General features: G+C 39.5%; 1 protein-coding gene across 2 annotated transcripts in view; it reads left to right on the forward strand.

The window, feature by feature from the left end:
• lrp6 (low density lipoprotein receptor-related protein 6) overlaps positions 1–17,833 on the forward strand; it is a 72,512-nt gene that overhangs the window by 20,655 nt on the left and 34,024 nt on the right. The window contains exons 3-7 of one of the 2 annotated variants that reach the window (XM_088644725.1): positions 7,371–7,568; positions 7,814–8,010; positions 9,733–9,867; positions 14,795–15,191; positions 16,204–16,375. In XM_088644725.1, coding sequence (XP_088500851.1) covers positions 7,371–7,568; positions 7,814–8,010; positions 9,733–9,867; positions 14,795–15,191; positions 16,204–16,375 — 1,099 coding nt within the window. The remainder of the gene's footprint in view (positions 1–7,370; positions 7,569–7,813; positions 8,011–9,732; positions 9,868–14,794; positions 15,192–16,203; positions 16,376–17,833) is intronic. The other variant, XM_088644726.1, reaches the window with a different exon arrangement.

Here is a 17,833-nt window from a genome sequence, read left to right on the forward strand (position 1 = left end):
TTAGTTAGTATAAAGTTGTAATTTTCCAATACTAATCAAACACAAATGATGATTGTCTAAAGGTATAAAAGTGTATTTAGAAACCATTACCTAGGATTTCCTCTATTTTATGTTTGTAATGATAATCTTTGCAAAAAAATAAATGGGAAATTTAAACTTTAATACCTTTCATTGGGTTGTACAACAAAATCTGGTACAGTGTTTTTTTCAAAAGCCAAGATCACCTCTGTATTTTGTGACTTGAAGTTCATGTACTTATGCCGCAGCAATGCTACAGTACAGTACACTTCTATGTAGTGCGCAAGTGCAGATCTGACCTTGTGTTGCTGTGTGTCCCGAGATCCCAGAACAGGTCTCATGTCGGCACACGTTGCGCTGCTCTGTCTTGGGGAAGTCATTGCTTCACTTGAGGGGCGCATTCTGAAGTTGAGCCAGAAATCTGTGCCTGCCTTGGGTGGGTATTGCTCTTAACATCCTCATGCGGTGTGACTATACAGTAGCATGTGTATGGTTTCACATAGTTAACAAGATGCTTTAATAATGAAAGCACTACTGTACCTTCTTTTGTCCTCCAGTGGAATCCCTTCCTCTTGCCAGGCTCATTGGCAGGCTCATTTTGCCAAGGCCTTTTCCTTCTGCTGCACTCTGGGGAGTTCATATGCATGTGAAAGAGAAGCCGTTGTTGCCGCTCCTTCTGATAGCATAGAGGGTTCTCTTGGTTGAAGACTACCCTTGTTAGGAATTTGTACACGGATTAATTATCCTTCCTGATATACCGCACCAAAGATGGTCCTGTACAGCTTGTACTGGCTTGTGGTTTTGTTATGCAGGTGCGCAGAATGTTTTCTGGAGCCACTCTAAATGAAAGCCTTTAAAATTGAAGCCTTGTTTGAAGCTTGTTGAAAAATGTATAAATATTTTGTGCCTTGCTAATGATGAGGTTAGACAAGGTGTTCTTGTTTAGTGTTCAGTAACAGTACTAGTTCTTATATTTGACAGTTTATGTTTTCCGCAGGTTGAGAAGGTTGGGTTTAGCACATAACATACAGCCGAGGTCATGAACAGGCTTCTGTCAGCAGCCCAGATGTTTTTAACCCTGAAAAAATGGGTTTAGGCTGGCCATGTTTGAATTTTGATAAACGCAATTTGTAACGGGTGAAAGTGTCACAATTCCTGCTCCGTTGTAAGTTACTTTTTCAATGTTAGCAATGTAACCACAAAACTACGGCGAGAATGTATTTTTGCTTCAGTGTTAATCATGTGAAGTAAAGATCACTGCTCGGCTGTCTTGTTATTGCGTGTGCAGGTCAGCGAGGAAAAAGCATTCCTTATTTTCTGCTGTAGTAGCTTTAGAAAGTTTATCTGAATTTGGTGTTTCATTTAAGGACATCAGGTGTTTGACTGAAAAACTGTTTTGAACAGTAGATTACTTTCTTTAATTTCTTTAGCAAAACCCATTGATGTTGAAAGGCAACCATGACTTGCACAGAGCAAATCAAGCTTAGCATCTCTGTACGACTTTGGTGAACCTAATCTACATCAAACTTCTTTATTTTGACGTTTTTACCGTCCAACACTTTTTAACTGCTTTGAGATGTCTTTCTGGGGACAAAGTCCTTATCTATGAGCCTGTGTGTCACTCTTGTCTGAACCTCCCGCGGGTCTTCTGCTCATTCTGTCGTCTTTGGGAAGGACCCATGGCCCAGCGGGAATCCAGTTGGAAGCACTTTTGGGTCTGTTTCAGGGGGCAAACATCTGCTGTGCCCCAGCCCTAAGGTAGAAGTATTGCGTGATGTGGTATTGGGTTTAACAGTAGGGGGTTCACTTTACAGTACAGCAATTTTAAAAGCCCCACTCTAAATGTTTAAAGGTTTGCCAGAGGGGAGCTTTTGAAAGTTTTTTTTTCTGTAGATATTGGCAGCTTTTTACACGGGATAGTCGCCAAGTGATGTTGGCATTCTTTTTGCGTAGGCCCCGATTCATACACAGGCAGAGCAGTACCCCCCCCCCCAAAAAAATAATAATAAACTGGAGGTCGTCAGCCGAGCCTTAGCTAATGGGTCTCAGTTGCTGTCTGGTGTGCACGTGTGCCTCCTGTTTGATCCCACTCAAGAGGCTGCTGAGCTGCAGCCCTGCTCCCCTGCGTGGTGCTGTGGTGACTTGCGTACAGCTCGCTGCCCCTCTGCAGGGGGATTCAAAGCACCACGTCGGTTGTGTGCTGTAGTGTTTCCTGAGGTCTGGGTTTGTTTCTGATGGTTCTCCCTCTCCCTGCGAGATGATCTCTACTTTCAAGTTTTCTTGGCAGAGCTCTAAGACATTTTTAACCGAATGTTGTCCTGTTACTTACATGTTCTCCTTTTGCATATTGTGAAATATTACAAAGCGAACAGATGCAATTGGTTCGAATGTCTTTGTTGCATTTTTAAACCGGCGGTATATTTTATCACAATACTCTGAGATACTGTAAATTGTTTCTAAGATGATGTGGTTGTGATTTGTTGATTGGTTTAGTTACATTGAGTATTAACATTTTGAACCAAGAGTCAGCCCATTTTTATGTAAAAACTTTAGCATGTGAAGACATTTGACTTGACAAGAATGGGTAGAAATTTGCAGTGTCCAAATGCCAAAAACTGGTAGAAACTTATCCAAGAAGACTGATGGCTGTAATTTGTCAAACTTGCCTCTACCAAATATTGACTCACACACAATGAATACATATGCGATCACTTATTTTCTGTTGTATATTTCTAATTTAGTTTAGAAATGTGTCTTTTGACTTCAACGTTAGTTTTCCTTCAATAGCAAAAACTAAGTTAAATACATTATGATTCCATATTGTAACAGTAAAATGTAAAGTCCAAGGGGGTGAATACTTTTGGACTTTTGTAAGCTATTGTAAATTGTCTTCCCACAGTGGAGCTGAAAATTCAGCCCCCCATCGCCATCAGTGATCGGCTTCTGTCTAGGTTTCCGTCTAGCAACACTGCCATCATGGTTCTGAATGATTGAGAGCTCCGGATGAATACTGTCAAGACAGGATAGGCTCCAGTGGTGCTGGGAGAATGTGGAGACTCAGAGTACATCTTCTAGTTCATGAGGAGATCTTATTCATGTTTCTCAGCCATCAGGATCTGTTTCAGTTGCTGTGTGAAGCATGGTTTGAAGTTACTGTAGCAGGAGTTCTGTGCAAGATCCTACTCCTTGTTTAGAATAAAGAATCTGGACACTCATACAGTGTATTAAAAGGCGCACTCCTGCACAAAATACATAGAAGGGACTACAGGGACAAGTTTCATGTGATGGCATCTATTGAGGGATCAAGTAAGATCTGTGGAAAAAGAAGTGGATCATTCATCAGGATATTTGGAAGTGAGTTTGTGAGAAGTTAATTTGTAACATTCACATCCCTATTTCAGATAGCAATAGCTGGTAAATTAATTTTACATGCAGACAAGTGCAGTATACTGGTGATGAGTCCAGTTGACATTTTCAGCTTCTTCCATGTCAATGGTTCCATTCCAGAGACTGGCAATATTGCCAGTCTGTGGTATTGAAGTATTCAAGTAGGCACCAGAAACATTAAGTTCAAAATGTGCAGAAGTTATATATATCTATAGGAAATGTTTTGTTGCTGTCGTACAAACGATGTGCCACCGCTGAATTCAGAGGTTCACTTACTTTTGCACAACCATTAACCATTGAGTTTCTGTTAAACACGTTTCATTTAATAAACAATTAAACATTTTTTGTATGTCTGTCTGTTATTCGGGTTATCTTAAATATTGGAGTTCAGATAAGTTTTCAAGATTTATCAAAGATGGATGGAAGAAGGGTTCACATACGTTCAAGCAGCACTGTGTGACACTTTCAATAAATTCCCCTGTCTTCTGTAGCTGTTAATCAACTTCAGTTGTCCTACAGTAGTATTTTGCTCAAGGCACTGATAGACTTAAGAACGTAAATTCCCAGATTAAATATTTCAGGCAATTTTCTGTTGTAGGTCTTAAATTTGTTTTTTTATCATAAACAATGAAAGATGATTAAAAGATTCTTTTTAATATTTTAGCTGTTTTTCATGTGGTTTGGTTTCCAAAATCCCGTAACAAAAGTGTATTGCTTTGTTTTAAATGATAGTTCTTTGGTTTTAAGCATGTAAAATTCCTGAAACTATTAAATGCTATTTTATTTAAATGAGGTGCAGACTTGTTAGAACACTTTTGTTTGAAATATAGGAGAGGGGGATAAAACGCAATTTGGCAAGGAATTACAATTCATATTCTGGGAAACCAGTATCTTTAGAAATAGTATGGCTTTGTTTTTTTTATGCATTCTGAAAGATGCCAATTTGCAATATTGCTGAGCTAAAAGTGTTAGTGTTTTAGCTTAGCTTACTGTTTTTAATCTAGTCTCTTGCTGGATGTGACTTTTTAAGATTTGAAATTTGGTTTAATTAAATCTGGTGAAATTCTTTCACCCTGTAAATCTTTATTGCACTTAAATATGCTTCTTAAATGTTTCAGAGTGATAGAGGGCTTTTCTTTTGTCATGAGTGGCAGGACGTTTTTTTTTGTCAATAAATTGAACTTTGAAATGGCTTCTGAATGTAAACCTCTTGATGTTTCAGGTAAACCAGCTCTTAAGTCTTAGGATGCTTTCACGTTTGTGTTGATAAATGTGGTTTTTTAAACCTTAAGTTTCTTCAAGTTTTAACTTCTCTGACTAAACGAGGAGACCTATTCAATACAGAAATGACAATGAAGGAGGTAAACACATCAGTAATTCACTGATAATTGACATGGATTCATTCACTGTTTTTTGGTATCTCCAGCAGGATTGAGGCCCCTCATTTGCACTTATTTTTATATTTGCATCCAATGCCTTCAGAAGTAATTTTAGGTTTCAAAGTATAAGATGACAAATATTGCAAGTCTATAGAAATAAAAATCTCTTTGAAATGATGTATGGTGATCCAAATGTTTTGTTAACGATGTTTGTTTTGTTTGCTTTTCAGTTTCATGTGCAATGCTTCAAAGGCTTTCACAAAATGTGTTTTAGGAAGCTGAAATCTGTGAACTGCTCTGGTTTCCAAATTGCTGTCCATATTACTCCTCTTGTTCCAACAGATGACCTTGTCAGTAATTTTACCACTGCATTTACTATTACTTTGGATAAAATCACCCCCTTTAAGACTCGCTCAGTTTCCTTTAAGCACTCCTCTCTCTGGTATACATAGAATTTATGGTGTACATGAACTACAATCTTTGAAACTAGGGCTGGGCGATATGGCCAAAAACATTATCACGATAAATTTCATATCGGTAGATATCGATAATTATCACGATAAATGTCAAATCATTATTTCTTTCAAGTTTAAAGGCAGATTTTTTCTCCTGAGTAAAAGTTGAAGAAACCAGTCAGTTAATTGGTAAATTAAACAACTTTTTATTTTAAGAACACAACAATCACTTGCCAAACAGCAGAAACATTAAACAAATCTGTTAGCTGCCAGGTCTGCAACACGCACTCGCGCAAAGCATAAACGTATATATTGAACATTTATCGAACTTTTGTTAAAATTATATCGAGGAAAATTATATCACGATAATTATCGTTATCGAATTATTGCCCAGCTCTATTTGAAACTAACTGGATGGTCTGTAGGGCACTTAAGTAAAAATAATAGCTCAGTGGTTCATACTTATGTTTTTAATAATCTGGCTTCTGCCAGGTCTGGACAAGGAAATCTGATTGTGCTCTTTTCTATTGGCAAATTCCTTGAAGCAAAATAGTGACAAAACAAATTTTTCTGGTGGCCAGCAATTGTCATTTGGAAAAGCTGAAGAACCTCAAAGTAATTGAGGATGGCTTCCTTATTCCGGCGTCGCCCGTAGTTGGGAATCACTCCTACACTTAGATCTGTACATTGGTTGCCTGTAAGGTCATGTATGCAATATTAGATCCTGTTACTGACTTTTGAGGCTCCAGATATTCTCATACAGTACATTGCTGAGCTCCTACATGTTTACACTCTCTTCTCTCTAGGCTGGTTCTTTGCTCACAGTACCCAAGACTAAATCTTTTGTTGCTGCTGCTTTGTTTTGGGAAGCCCTCCCTCTGATTCTGTGAAAGACTAACTCTTTTCAAGTGTAAACTTAAAACTCACTTTTTTGCTAGGACCTATGTCTAATTGCCTTATAGTTTATTCTGTATGTTCTTGCTAGATTTTTTTTACTTCATCGCGTCCTCTGGTTTGGAAAGGTGCTTCATATAAATAGGTTTTGGTTATATTCTTTTGAAGTATGAAATAGAATTGCTTGTTAATTTGATTTTGCCTTAAGTTATTTTTCAAGAGGGCCCAGAAGTGCCATGCTTTCATTGTTTATGCAGTGATTTTTCTGTTTGTAGCTGGTTGACCCCCCTGTAAGGTCTCAATCTTTTCTCTACTGAACTGCATGGGCTTGCTTTATCTAAACATATATTTTTTTTAACAATGCAGTACTTTTGAGCTCTATTGCACCAGTGGCTCCTTTCTATTTGCCTGTCTTCTTCGGATGTTCTCTGCCTAGACTTTAGCATCTTTGAATACCCCTGGTTTGTCAAAGGAAACACATACTCCAGCCCATCCATATGAACCTTATCAGTCTGTAGTTGCGTGAAGTGCTGAATTTTTCTTGCATGTGAATTCTTCCTCCTTGGTGTAGACAGCATACTGTGCCACTGCAAAATAAACATTTTACCCCTTTGCTTTGTCAACTGTGTTCAGTAGGATGGGCAGTTTGTGTTAGTGGAAGAGGCACTCTAGTGTAAATATGAATATTGTCTCAAAAAGACTAGTCATTATTGAGAAACTTTCCTGGTCCACTTAGTTAGGGGAAAAACATTGAAATTTGATGTAAGCATAGTTCCTCAATAATAAATGTTAGCTCTTTATCACATTTACTCTTATGGCTCTCAGTGAGGAAATTGATTCATGTTAGGGCAACGTATGTGCGTAAATATTATTAAATAAACTAAATGGAAACTTGGGGTAAAAATTATTTTGCTTTTATTCAAACTGACTAATTGACACACAGCTTTTGAGCTATTTACAAAGCATGCATCATTTTATCTTTGAAAATGCATCGAGCTTTTTTTACCATAGGTTGTATAATTTACGTTTTTGTCAATTAAATTAAGATGTGCTGGTGCAGTACAGTATGAACTTAAACTCTTGTTACCACATGCCTTTTAGGACATCCTGAACACCAGTTGCATCCACCCAACACTTCAATCCGTGAATATTTTTAAACTTAATGATTAAATTTTCAGAAGTGAAACTGCACTGCAGATTTAATCTTTTCTAATATTGCCTTGTTTTGTTCTTGAAGGTATATGTATTGGACAGACTGGGGAGAAGTTCCTAAAATTGAACGTGCTGGGATGGATGGTACAAACAGATCGATAATTATAGATCGCAATATTTACTGGCCAAATGGACTAACTCTAGACTACATTGAGAAGAAACTGTACTGGGCAGACGCCAAATACAACTTCATCCACCGATCCAACCTCGACGGCACATCAAGGTATTGCTTACTGGACTACTTCTTTTAAAAAAGTTTGTAAAACCGCTGCCATTATCTTATTGCCAAGGGATTCTTAGGTCTGCGTGTGTTTATCTGTGCTGTAGCTGTTTATAACAGATGTTCTTTGATGCTAAAATTCGATTCCGATTAGGCTTTGTCTGCTTTACCAACTAAAACATGCTGTGTATTCTAAAATTGTGGGTCACTGGGAACTGGGATGAGTGGCTTGTGCTGTTTTTCTATAGGGAAGTGGTCGTGGAAGGTTCTCTCCCCCATCCCTTTGCCCTGACACTCTTTGAAGACACGTTGTACTGGACTGACTGGAACACCCACTCCATCCACTCCTGTAACAAGACATCTGGAAGCAACCGGAGAGAGGTCCACACCAACATCTTCTCCCCCATGGACATCCATGTCTTCAACCAGAAGAGACAGCCAGCCTGTAAGGACTTGGTCGTTTATAGCTTGAGGACTGTATATGATCAAATAATGCCTGTTTTTTTTGCCAGATCTGAAATGATATGCTTGTGGGAAAAATCAGATTTTTCATGAGGTCATTATTAAGAGTTACATCAGGTTGAATTGCTCCAAGGGGGTGTACATGTATATTTTTTTTAGCTAACTGACTTTGAGTGACTTGTACTTATGGTATTACATCTTGTTGCCTTTATAAAAAGCAACTGTGTTACTAAGGCTTGTCTCCTAATGCTATCCTTTAGAAATGATTATGGCACATAATCACTTTTTGTATTCTGGCACAGAGAACAATAGCTCTTTTGTTCTTTCCCTGCCCAGAATGCAGAGAATTTCTAATACTTTTGAGAAACCTGGCAAGTGGGATAAGGCACTTACACAAGTGTTAATTCTGCAGTTTACATTTTATTTTATTCCCCCCGGGCTGCATAGCTGCAGTGGAATGGTTTGTCTGGCACTGTTTATATTAATCTTAACTATAGAATAAAGAAACCAGGATAGTGTGGGGTTGAGGTTGATCTTCCTATGCAGAACTCCAGATCAAGTAAAAATACTGAGCCATTGAGGATATTTTTTCCATGAGCTTTATCCAACAGTTAATACATTTTTTTGGATAGCCTGTTAAAATATTTTTTCATAGTTCCTTCTTAACTTCTTTCCAAACAAATGTTAAATTTGAAGATTTCTAAATGAGGTATCAGAGCAGTCATATAAAGCTGGTTTGTTTGGTGTTCTGCTTTGACCAAGGCTTCATCCTTCGATATGATAAATCACAGAACTTGTCACAGTCTAATGGTTAGGAATGAAATCTGTTCTTATGAAAGAACAGATCATTAACTCTTTACACATTCTGGTGTCAGAGATTGAACCTTGTCAAAACGCCACTGTATGTCAGCCTTTAGACATGATTGAAAAGCCAGGTTTTCTACTTTTTGCAGTGAGCAGATCAGCTGAGGTTGAGTGATATGGTAGATAAGCTGTTCTTACTGGTGTGACTCCCCCCAGCTTGTCTTGGCAAACTGATCCCATTGCACAGGGAATCGGGAATACTCCTTTTTTATAAGGTCTAACCCATGTTAAAGTTTTACATAGAAAATATGTAGAATATTGAATATGTAAATTCTGATATATAAAAAGAACCATAACACATCTGTAGTATTCCTGTATTTTGAGCATGCAGAGTGTCTTAAGAGTCCTTTTCTAGTTCTTCTGCAGCTGAAGGTTTCAAAGATCTTTCATGCTTGTACACAGATCTGTGGACAGGTACAAAATATACATTCAGCGTGCCTTAACTAGACAGTCAGAACCTCAAATGTAGTAGAACCATAACTAAATTCCTTAACATGCTTGTGCTTTTAAGTAGCACTACTTCCATACTATTTTGCAGAATTTTATTGTCCTCATCAAAGTTATGTAAGCCCATATTGTAAGAAGCAAGTAGGGAAATTATTAGACTGAGAATACATTGATAGTGTGAATAAAATGAGAAATACCTACTCAGTTGCCCATTTTTATTTTGGTTTTGACTTTTGAGTGGAGATGTTAGGCTTTCTGTTTTTGTTAAATGACTTCACTGTCTCTCATTTTGGTTAATGGCGGAGCAGTGCGTTACCTCTACGCGAATCACCAATGTAAATATGTAATGCTTAAGAAAGGTATCACATGTCAGCCCTCTGTCCTGTGTTCCAAGTAGCAAATAATCCCTGTGGAGAGAACAATGGTGGCTGTTCCCACTTGTGTCTGATGTCTCCTGTGAAGCCCTTCCATCAGTGTGCCTGTCCAACTGGGGTGCAGCTTCTGGGGGATGGCAAAACCTGCAAAGACGGTAGGTCATCGTTTCAAGTATTTTGCACCTTGGTATCCACCTCCGTTTCTTTCCCTTGAGTTTTTCCATGGGTGATTCTGGAAATAGTGGCAAAAGAGCAGCACCTTTTCCTGCTGTATCTTACTGGAGACTGGCAAGATGTTTAACTCTTCGTGTGAATATATTTAGGTTGTTTCAGATAGCGTGATGGAAAGGGCATATGGGATGTTCCCGAATTTACAGAGGTGCACAGGAGGGAGGCTGAGATGAGTTGAAAAAAGTGCTGTGAACTGAATTCTAGTTTGGTGGGAAATGAATCCCTAGTTTGGTGTCCCTCCCTTAATGTGTGTTGTTGAGTGTTTTACTTGAACCACCACATCTTTTTTGCGTCTGCGTGCTGCGTTCTAACAAAGCACATGCCAAATGCCAGTGCCGGCGACTTCAGGTGACATTTTCAGGCCCATCACAAGCTAAGATCTACACGTTTCGATCCTAAAAGAATAATGAAATGCAGAAGAAATGCCATCAAACGGTTGTATTGTTTGGAATTGTACAGCATTGCCTATGGACCACCATTTACAGTAATTCATACTAATGTGATATGTGAATTATAATGGACAGCCATGTACCCACTCCATGCCCTTGGCTATTGTGCATGACTCGATGGACAGTTCTCAAGTCTGCATATACTTGCATCATTATTGATGATGCAAGATATGAAAATGTTGAAATGAGCATTTCAAAATGTATCTAATGGTATTATTGATTTGGACATTTCACGTACTTCAAGATATGCAATAAATGTAAAAGTTCAGGGGGGTAGCTGTGTCAGCATGGGAAGGCTGCAAAGGAACAAGTAATAGGTTTATTCCATGCTGAAAAGAGAAGAAAGAAAACGCAACGTTTCAGCCGTGGAGCCTTCTTCAGGTGTGAGAAAGACAGGGCAGTAAGCAAAGGTAATGTAGCAGGAGAACAAAAGCTGGGAGAGAGGAGGAGCGAGGGGCGGGAGCAGGGGACAGAAAGAGAGGATCGCTGTGTCGGAATGCTGGTTTAGTGAGCGAAGGGGGCAAGTGGCCCAGGGAGGGCCTAACTAAACCAGCATTCGGTCTCTTCACAGAGATCTTGTGTTTTCTTTCTTTTCTTTTCAGCATGGAATAAAATTATTACTATTTCCATAAATGTAAAAGGCTGTTTTTGTTTAATGTATTTTAAGTAAAAAAATAAGTGGCTAAATAAAATGGTTAAATATTAATCTTACATACGGCTGATTTTAAACCAAGACGGTTTTATTTGTACTGCACGTAGTCAGAATACAATGTATGTGTAAAATCTATCCTTAAGTAACCATCTCATGTTCTGCAATTTTGGATATGGGCACCACTGTGTGTTGGGCATAATCCCTGGGACATTTCAAGGCGGTGCTGGGTTTTAGAAATTCCCTTGAAGTAAAAAATGGACATGTGCAACACACATTTTCCAAGATGAATATTGATTTTAATATGGCTGCTATCTCCCTTTTGGTGTGAGTGGTCAGACTGGATGAACAGACGATTCGTGTTTCTGTTGTGATTTAGGACATCAGAACCCTTTTTGATTCCCTGGAGAAAAAATAGGCTAACATTTGTGACTGAGAAGCCAAACTTCAGCCACAAATATCAGTTACCATTGATATTTTAGTAGCTACAAGCTTACTTGGCAATTTCCGATTACAGCAGCTAGTGAACATGAGGCCCGGGGCCCTGTCAAGAAATGTGGACCTCATAGGTTGTCCTGTAATAAGATTTCCATAGTTTTAAAATGCACTAAAAATTATGGACTCACTCCTGAAAATGTAAAATTCTATGCAAAATGTTTTAATAGAGAAACAAAACCCATCAGGAACCTGAACCAACAAAGTTTTTAGAAGTAAACCATAACAGAACTGAGCTAAAATTTCCAAGAACACATCTCACACATCTCACTAGAGTTGGAAAAACAAAGGAACCACAATGCAGGTGTGTAAATGCCTCCCCTTTTCAGCTGAAACCCATCCATGTAGTGTTTGAATCTTTTCTTTCAGGTAGAGAAATAATGGTATGATGTAGAAATGTGCAGTGATCCAGTTTTTCTGGATTTTGTTTCCTTTCTAGCCAAAAGGGTAAGTATTTCATGCTACAGTGGAGCTGGAATGTTTTAGCCATTCTGCATGTTGAAAAACAAAACTGACACTGTTCGGCAGTTGGATTCCTTCTGGACTATTTCTTCAGTTGAGCTGATTGGTCGTCAGATTGTTGGTGGGGCAGCCAACAATCCCATGAATGTTGGTGTTGTAAACAGTCAGCAAGTGAAATGGATCGGTGTTTCGACATGGAAAATTGGATAAATTGGGAACGTCATATTTGCAGAGGAATTGGAGCTCTTCTCCCACTTTACCAGTAGCTCTTCCAAAGCAATATTTTAATTGGTATCCTGTTTATACAACTGAAAGCAAAAGTTAATTTGCCGTTATTGTGAAGTACATCACAAATTTGGTCAGTTAAATACTATGGTGTTCAGTCTCCGTTAACATCCTGGTTTTTGTATGTAAATATGTCTAGAATTTAGCCCAGAGGCAACTGTATTTTGTGTATTTTTACACTGATGTCTTATTTATTGGAAAGGACATGGTGTATTAACGGCCTCCTTCGCGTATAACGCAGGGATTTGTTGAAGAGGATAGTTTCACAGAAGTGGTCATGATAAACAGGTTGGGGTTACACTGTTTATCTTTTTTTCTAACAGTAATGCATTCCAGGTAGTGCTGTCAGACCTGATGGTTATTTGGCTTTGTGAGCGTGGTTGTATCATGTTGGTTCTGGGGTGGGGTGGCAGGAGTGGGGAACAAAAATGTGGATGTCATAGCTGTGCTTTCCTTGAGTTATCTCTGATTAATTATCCTTGTAGCCAAAGGTGATGTGGGCTGACCTGAATGGAACAGCAGTTGCCTTGGAAACCTTTACTTTTTGAATAGTTCTGATTTACAGCCAAGCCATTTTCTCTTCTTTTTTTTTTTGTTTCAATTCCCAAGCCTAGAGCAAGGAGAGGAAGGCTTTTGTTCTGCAGCCACATGTTCCCACCAGACAATGCCCCTTTCATGGCTGTTTTTTAACCATTTCAGTGTTTTTCTGTGTAAATTAAGTGAGACTGCATGTTTGGTCAGGCATGATATAAGCTGCCTTAGTCCAGCCCATGTTACTGATGAGAACTGACGTTTCTTCATTGTCTGGCTTTGGCCCATGCTTGTGTCTGTGTTAAGGACCCTCGTAGAACATGCCTTCTTGGAAAACAAAGCTCGGTAGTGTAATTTGAAACATTGGAAGAAGGACTCTAATTTGTTAGCCCCTTTATATATGCTCTAACATTTTAACCCCTTTGAGTCTGGCAACTAAGGTTGCTGCTGGAAGAGGTGTTAGTGGGGCCAGCGGGGGGCGCTCACCCTGCGGTCCATGTGGGTCCTAATGCCCCAGTATAGTGACGGGGACACTATACTGTAAACAGGCGCCGTCCTTCGGATGAGACGTAAAACCGAGGTCCTGACTCTCTGTGGTCATTAAAAATCCCAGGGCGCTTCTCGAAAAGAGTAGGGGTGTAACCCCGGTGTCCTGGCCAAATTTCCAATTGGCCCTTACTAATCATGGCCTCATAATAATCCCCCTCTATGAATTGGCTACATTACTCTGCTCTCCTCCCCACTGATAGCTGATGTGTGGTGAGCGTTCTGGCGCACTATGGCTGCCGTCGCATCATCCAGGTGGATGCTACACATTGGTGGTGGTGGAGGGGAGTCCCCATTACCTGTAAAGCGCTTTGAGTGGAGTGTCCAGAAAAGCGCTATATAAGTGTAAGCAATTATTATTATTATTATAAATGTAGTCAGTGGAGACTGTTGGGACAAAGGGGTCTGGCTTGCATGATATTGGCCAGGAGAGTAATGACTTCTAAAAGTAATCAACTGCTAAGATGCTCATGTTATAGATGTGCCAAAAGCATACACTCATAAATATGATTGCGTGTTTTCATATTTGTCCATTCTAAATTGGCCTTAAAAATAACTTTAAATATCTTTAAATGATCTATGTCTGTGAGCTGAAGGCTCATTAAAAAGAAATCATTAGAAAATATCGATCATCAAGTAGAAAAGAAAGCAAGTGTATAAATGCTTTTAGGGTCTCGTACCACTAGCAAAAGCATCTTTTGTTGTCCAGCAGGGCAGTAAGACTTGATGGGGCCTTAAGAGGACTTTTCAGTTTCTGAATAGAAAGCAGCCTGTTGGTCATGCATGATTGTTCAAAGTGGGCCCGACTGTTCTTTTCAGAACTCATTTCAGCAAATTTTATGAGGGGGAAAATGTTTCTGTGCAGGAATGAGAGGCACAAGTGCATTTGTTTGCTTCCCCCCTTAACATGCGACATCTTGAATGCTTTCGTTGAACTAATGTGTCAAATAGCAAGTAGGGAGAGAGGTTTTAGATTCAGCATTTTTGTATACTATTTAAAAACTGATATGGGAGTTGCTTTCCTGTAGTGCTCAGTACAAAGTCAGGGTCACCTGCTGAAATGGTAGTGTGAAAGTGGAGATGCTGGAATCTGACAGGAGCGCCGCAGTGATTTCTGTTCCTGCAGAAGGGGGAGAGAGTGCAGCTCCCGCATGTGTTTTTTGTGGTGATTTTCACTGTCATGTGGCCAGATTATCCTGACTCTGTTTTGTCATTTGTATACAATTGCCAAGTAAGCCTCTGCCCTCATTACATCAATGATTTTCATCACAATGTGGTTCAGAGACTTTAGGGTGTGCAAATAAGAGAGAACGTGATCTTTTCCGCAGCTGGATAACTTGTTTGAGAGTTTTTTTTTCCATGCAAGTCCATTCCACTGGTTTGATAAATTAGCACCTTCAGAAGTTATGTAGTTATGTTCTTCCTCTCGTCCAGGTGCCTCGGAACTGCTGCTGCTTGCTCGCCGCACAGACCTGCGGCGGATCTCCCTGGACACGCCGGACTTCACCGACATCATTCTGAACCTGGACGACATCCGGCACGCCATCGCAATTGACTACGATCCCGTGGAAGGTCACATCTACTGGACGGACGATGAGGTGCACGCCATCCGCAGGTCCTATCTGGACGGCACCGGGAGCCAGTTTCTCGTGACGTCGCAGGTCAATCACCCTGACGGCATTGCTGTCGACTGGATTGCCAGGAACCTGTACTGGACTGACACGGGCACGGACCGCATCGAGGTGACACGGCTCAACGGTACCATGCGGAAAATACTCATTTCAGAAGACCTCGATGAGCCTCGAGCTATTGTCCTAGATCCTATGTCTGGGTGAGTACCTTCTTCCTCGTTGATGCTGTAGTGTAAGTTCTTGGTTAGTTTTAATTTTGACTGTACTTGAAAGTTACCCAATATGTGAGTTTAGATATTTTTGTGGCGAGATCTCATTTGGTAGAGAACCTTCACCAGCTGAGCCAAGTACAGGCTGAACTGTGTGATCTCGGGTTCGAGTCAGTAGGTGATGAGGATTTTCCAAGTGGTGGCACACAACTAGGCTGTTCGTGGGTGTGTTCGAGTGCTTTTAACAACTCGCCCTTGGGACGTTTCTGGAAGGTATCTGTTGCTCTTCGGGGTGCTTTCACCCACCATAGGATTGAAGAACATTAATAGACCTAGTTTTAAGAGTGATGCGGTCAAATGTATTTAATAGTACTCATTTTTACAGATGCATGTCCACCTGTTCTAAATTAAAGTTCAGTCATTTTTCAAAAAAAATAAAGTCCTTTTGAGTGAATGATGCTGTTTTCTAAATTATATATATCCATATTGATGCATATAAAGATCCCTCTATATACAGACAACCACTTTTTTTGCTACAAAGTGTGCAAATGTATTGGAATGTTTTGAAAAACTAACGTTTTTTCTACAGGAAGCAACATTCCTTTGAGTACCCTGCTTTAGGTCGGAGGAATATAGTTCAGTGCATCATCTGCCATATTCACACATTTATACCTGTTTAATATGAACCTGTTTTTGCCATGCGCATCATGATTCCTTCGTTGATGAGCATTCTGCTTTAGATGGAGTAACTATACATCAGTGTTCTGCTTAAATGGTAATGCTTTTTTTCCAAGTGTTTGAAAACTGTTGGGATTTTTTTGGGGGGATTCAGGAATCAGGGATTTAAATAAACCATAATCTTATAGGAATTCATTTTTGATTTATGTATTTGGCATAATGTTTTTGTATGCATCTGTATTCATGGAATTAATGTATAAATTGAGGGATGCCTGTGTTCTGCTTAATGCCTTTTGTTCCTTACACCCTTTCCTTCTCAACGCAGGTATATGTACTGGACAGACTGGGGAGAAATTCCCAAGATTGAACGTGCTGCTCTGGATGGAACGGACAGGGTGGTGATGGTCAACACATCACTCGGCTGGCCCAATGGGTTGGCACTGGACTACGCCGAGAAGAAAATCTACTGGGGGGATGCCAAGACAGACAAAATTGAGGTTCGTTTTGCATGTGTTTGCATGGAGTTTGTATTAGTTGATAGTTCAAGAGGTTTTTCTGCGAGATGCAGCAGGGACCAAGTTTACAATAGAAGGTCTCAGTCAAAGACCTGGCTGCATATGCCGATATATTGGGTGTTAGATTCAAAGGGACAAGGTTGTTTTTACTTTTCAGTGTTCTTTGAAAGCTGTTTTATATAATGCTGTGTAATTATAAAATCTTGCTACTTTTTAGTTATAATTTGAGTTTAAATGCTTTATAAACAATTGAACATTCCTTTTATTTCTATTGTATATCTGCTATGCAGTGAACTTTAGAAACATTTCTTGCGGTGCAAAGAGCTGATTTGGCTATCACACTTCTCACAGCTCTAGTGTGGCTGTTGCTGGGTACATCGAGGGCTGTCTTCTCTTTTCCATTGAGCAACAGTGGTGAACTTTGCTGCTCTCCGGTTTTGATTTTTTCTGTTGGCGTACTGAAATTTGTCATGTTATTTGCATTGCTGTTAAATTGTTACTTTAGAGTTGTACAGGGTGATTTTTGCCCTGCTGTGCGAAAACAAATGTTTGGAAGATTATGGGTATCCACAAATTTCAGATGAAAACTTTTAACTGGTAATAGTCAGGCTGACATTGATTAACAGCCTTCGCATTATTTAATATTGACTTTTGGCAATAGCATTTCTAGAACTCCGTTCAAAGATTCAGAGCTTCAAGGAGACGTTTGCCAGTTAGAGATTTGAAGGTAGTAACTCGAGTTACCTTTTAAAATTTTAAGAGCGTGTGCAGCGGTTCACACATAGTGTGAGGCTATTCTGAAAAGAATGATAATAATTGCCCGTTGGTATTGCAGGTTATTGATCATAAATGCAGTCCATTTAAAATATACCCCCTTGGTCAGATGGTTAGTCTTTCCTGTCTCATCCTCCCACCTGTTTGTTTTAGAGTGGCCTCGCCCTCTAGTCTAGCATCACTAATTGGTTGCCTCGTGATCTCCCTCCCAGAAAGCTGTTGTGCGGTGTACTGGCACTGACTGCTGGTTTAAAGAGTATTGGAGAGGAGGGAATACAGTATCCTTAAAGAGAGGTTCCAAGTCATTCACAGGGGGCTTTAAAAAGTTGAAGTTGCCATTACTAAAGAGCAGTGAATCAGTCATTGCTTAGCAAGTTCATCCTCATCTGAATTAGTTTCGTGCCAACATATTTAAAATACCTGTTATGGTTGAGGTATTTCATATTTAATAAATGTTCAATCTGTATAGTTGTTCAAACTATTTTAGCTTTACTTTGCAGTGCATTTAGTTGCTTATTCAAGGACATCCTTTTGCAAATACAGTATGCAAATATGACCCTTCTGCCGTTTAGAATTAAGTGAACTTCGGCTCGCAGTATTTGACAGAAAAAAACTGGCCCTGCATTACAGGTTTACTGTAATTGAACTGTGGCAAGCTGTAGCAGT

The sequence above is a fragment of the Lepisosteus platostomus genome, chromosome 9 (genome assembly GCF_059453375.1).
Source record: "Lepisosteus platostomus isolate fLepPlt1 chromosome 9, fLepPlt1.hap1, whole genome shotgun sequence".
NCBI lineage: Eukaryota > Metazoa > Chordata > Actinopteri > Semionotiformes > Lepisosteidae > Lepisosteus > Lepisosteus platostomus.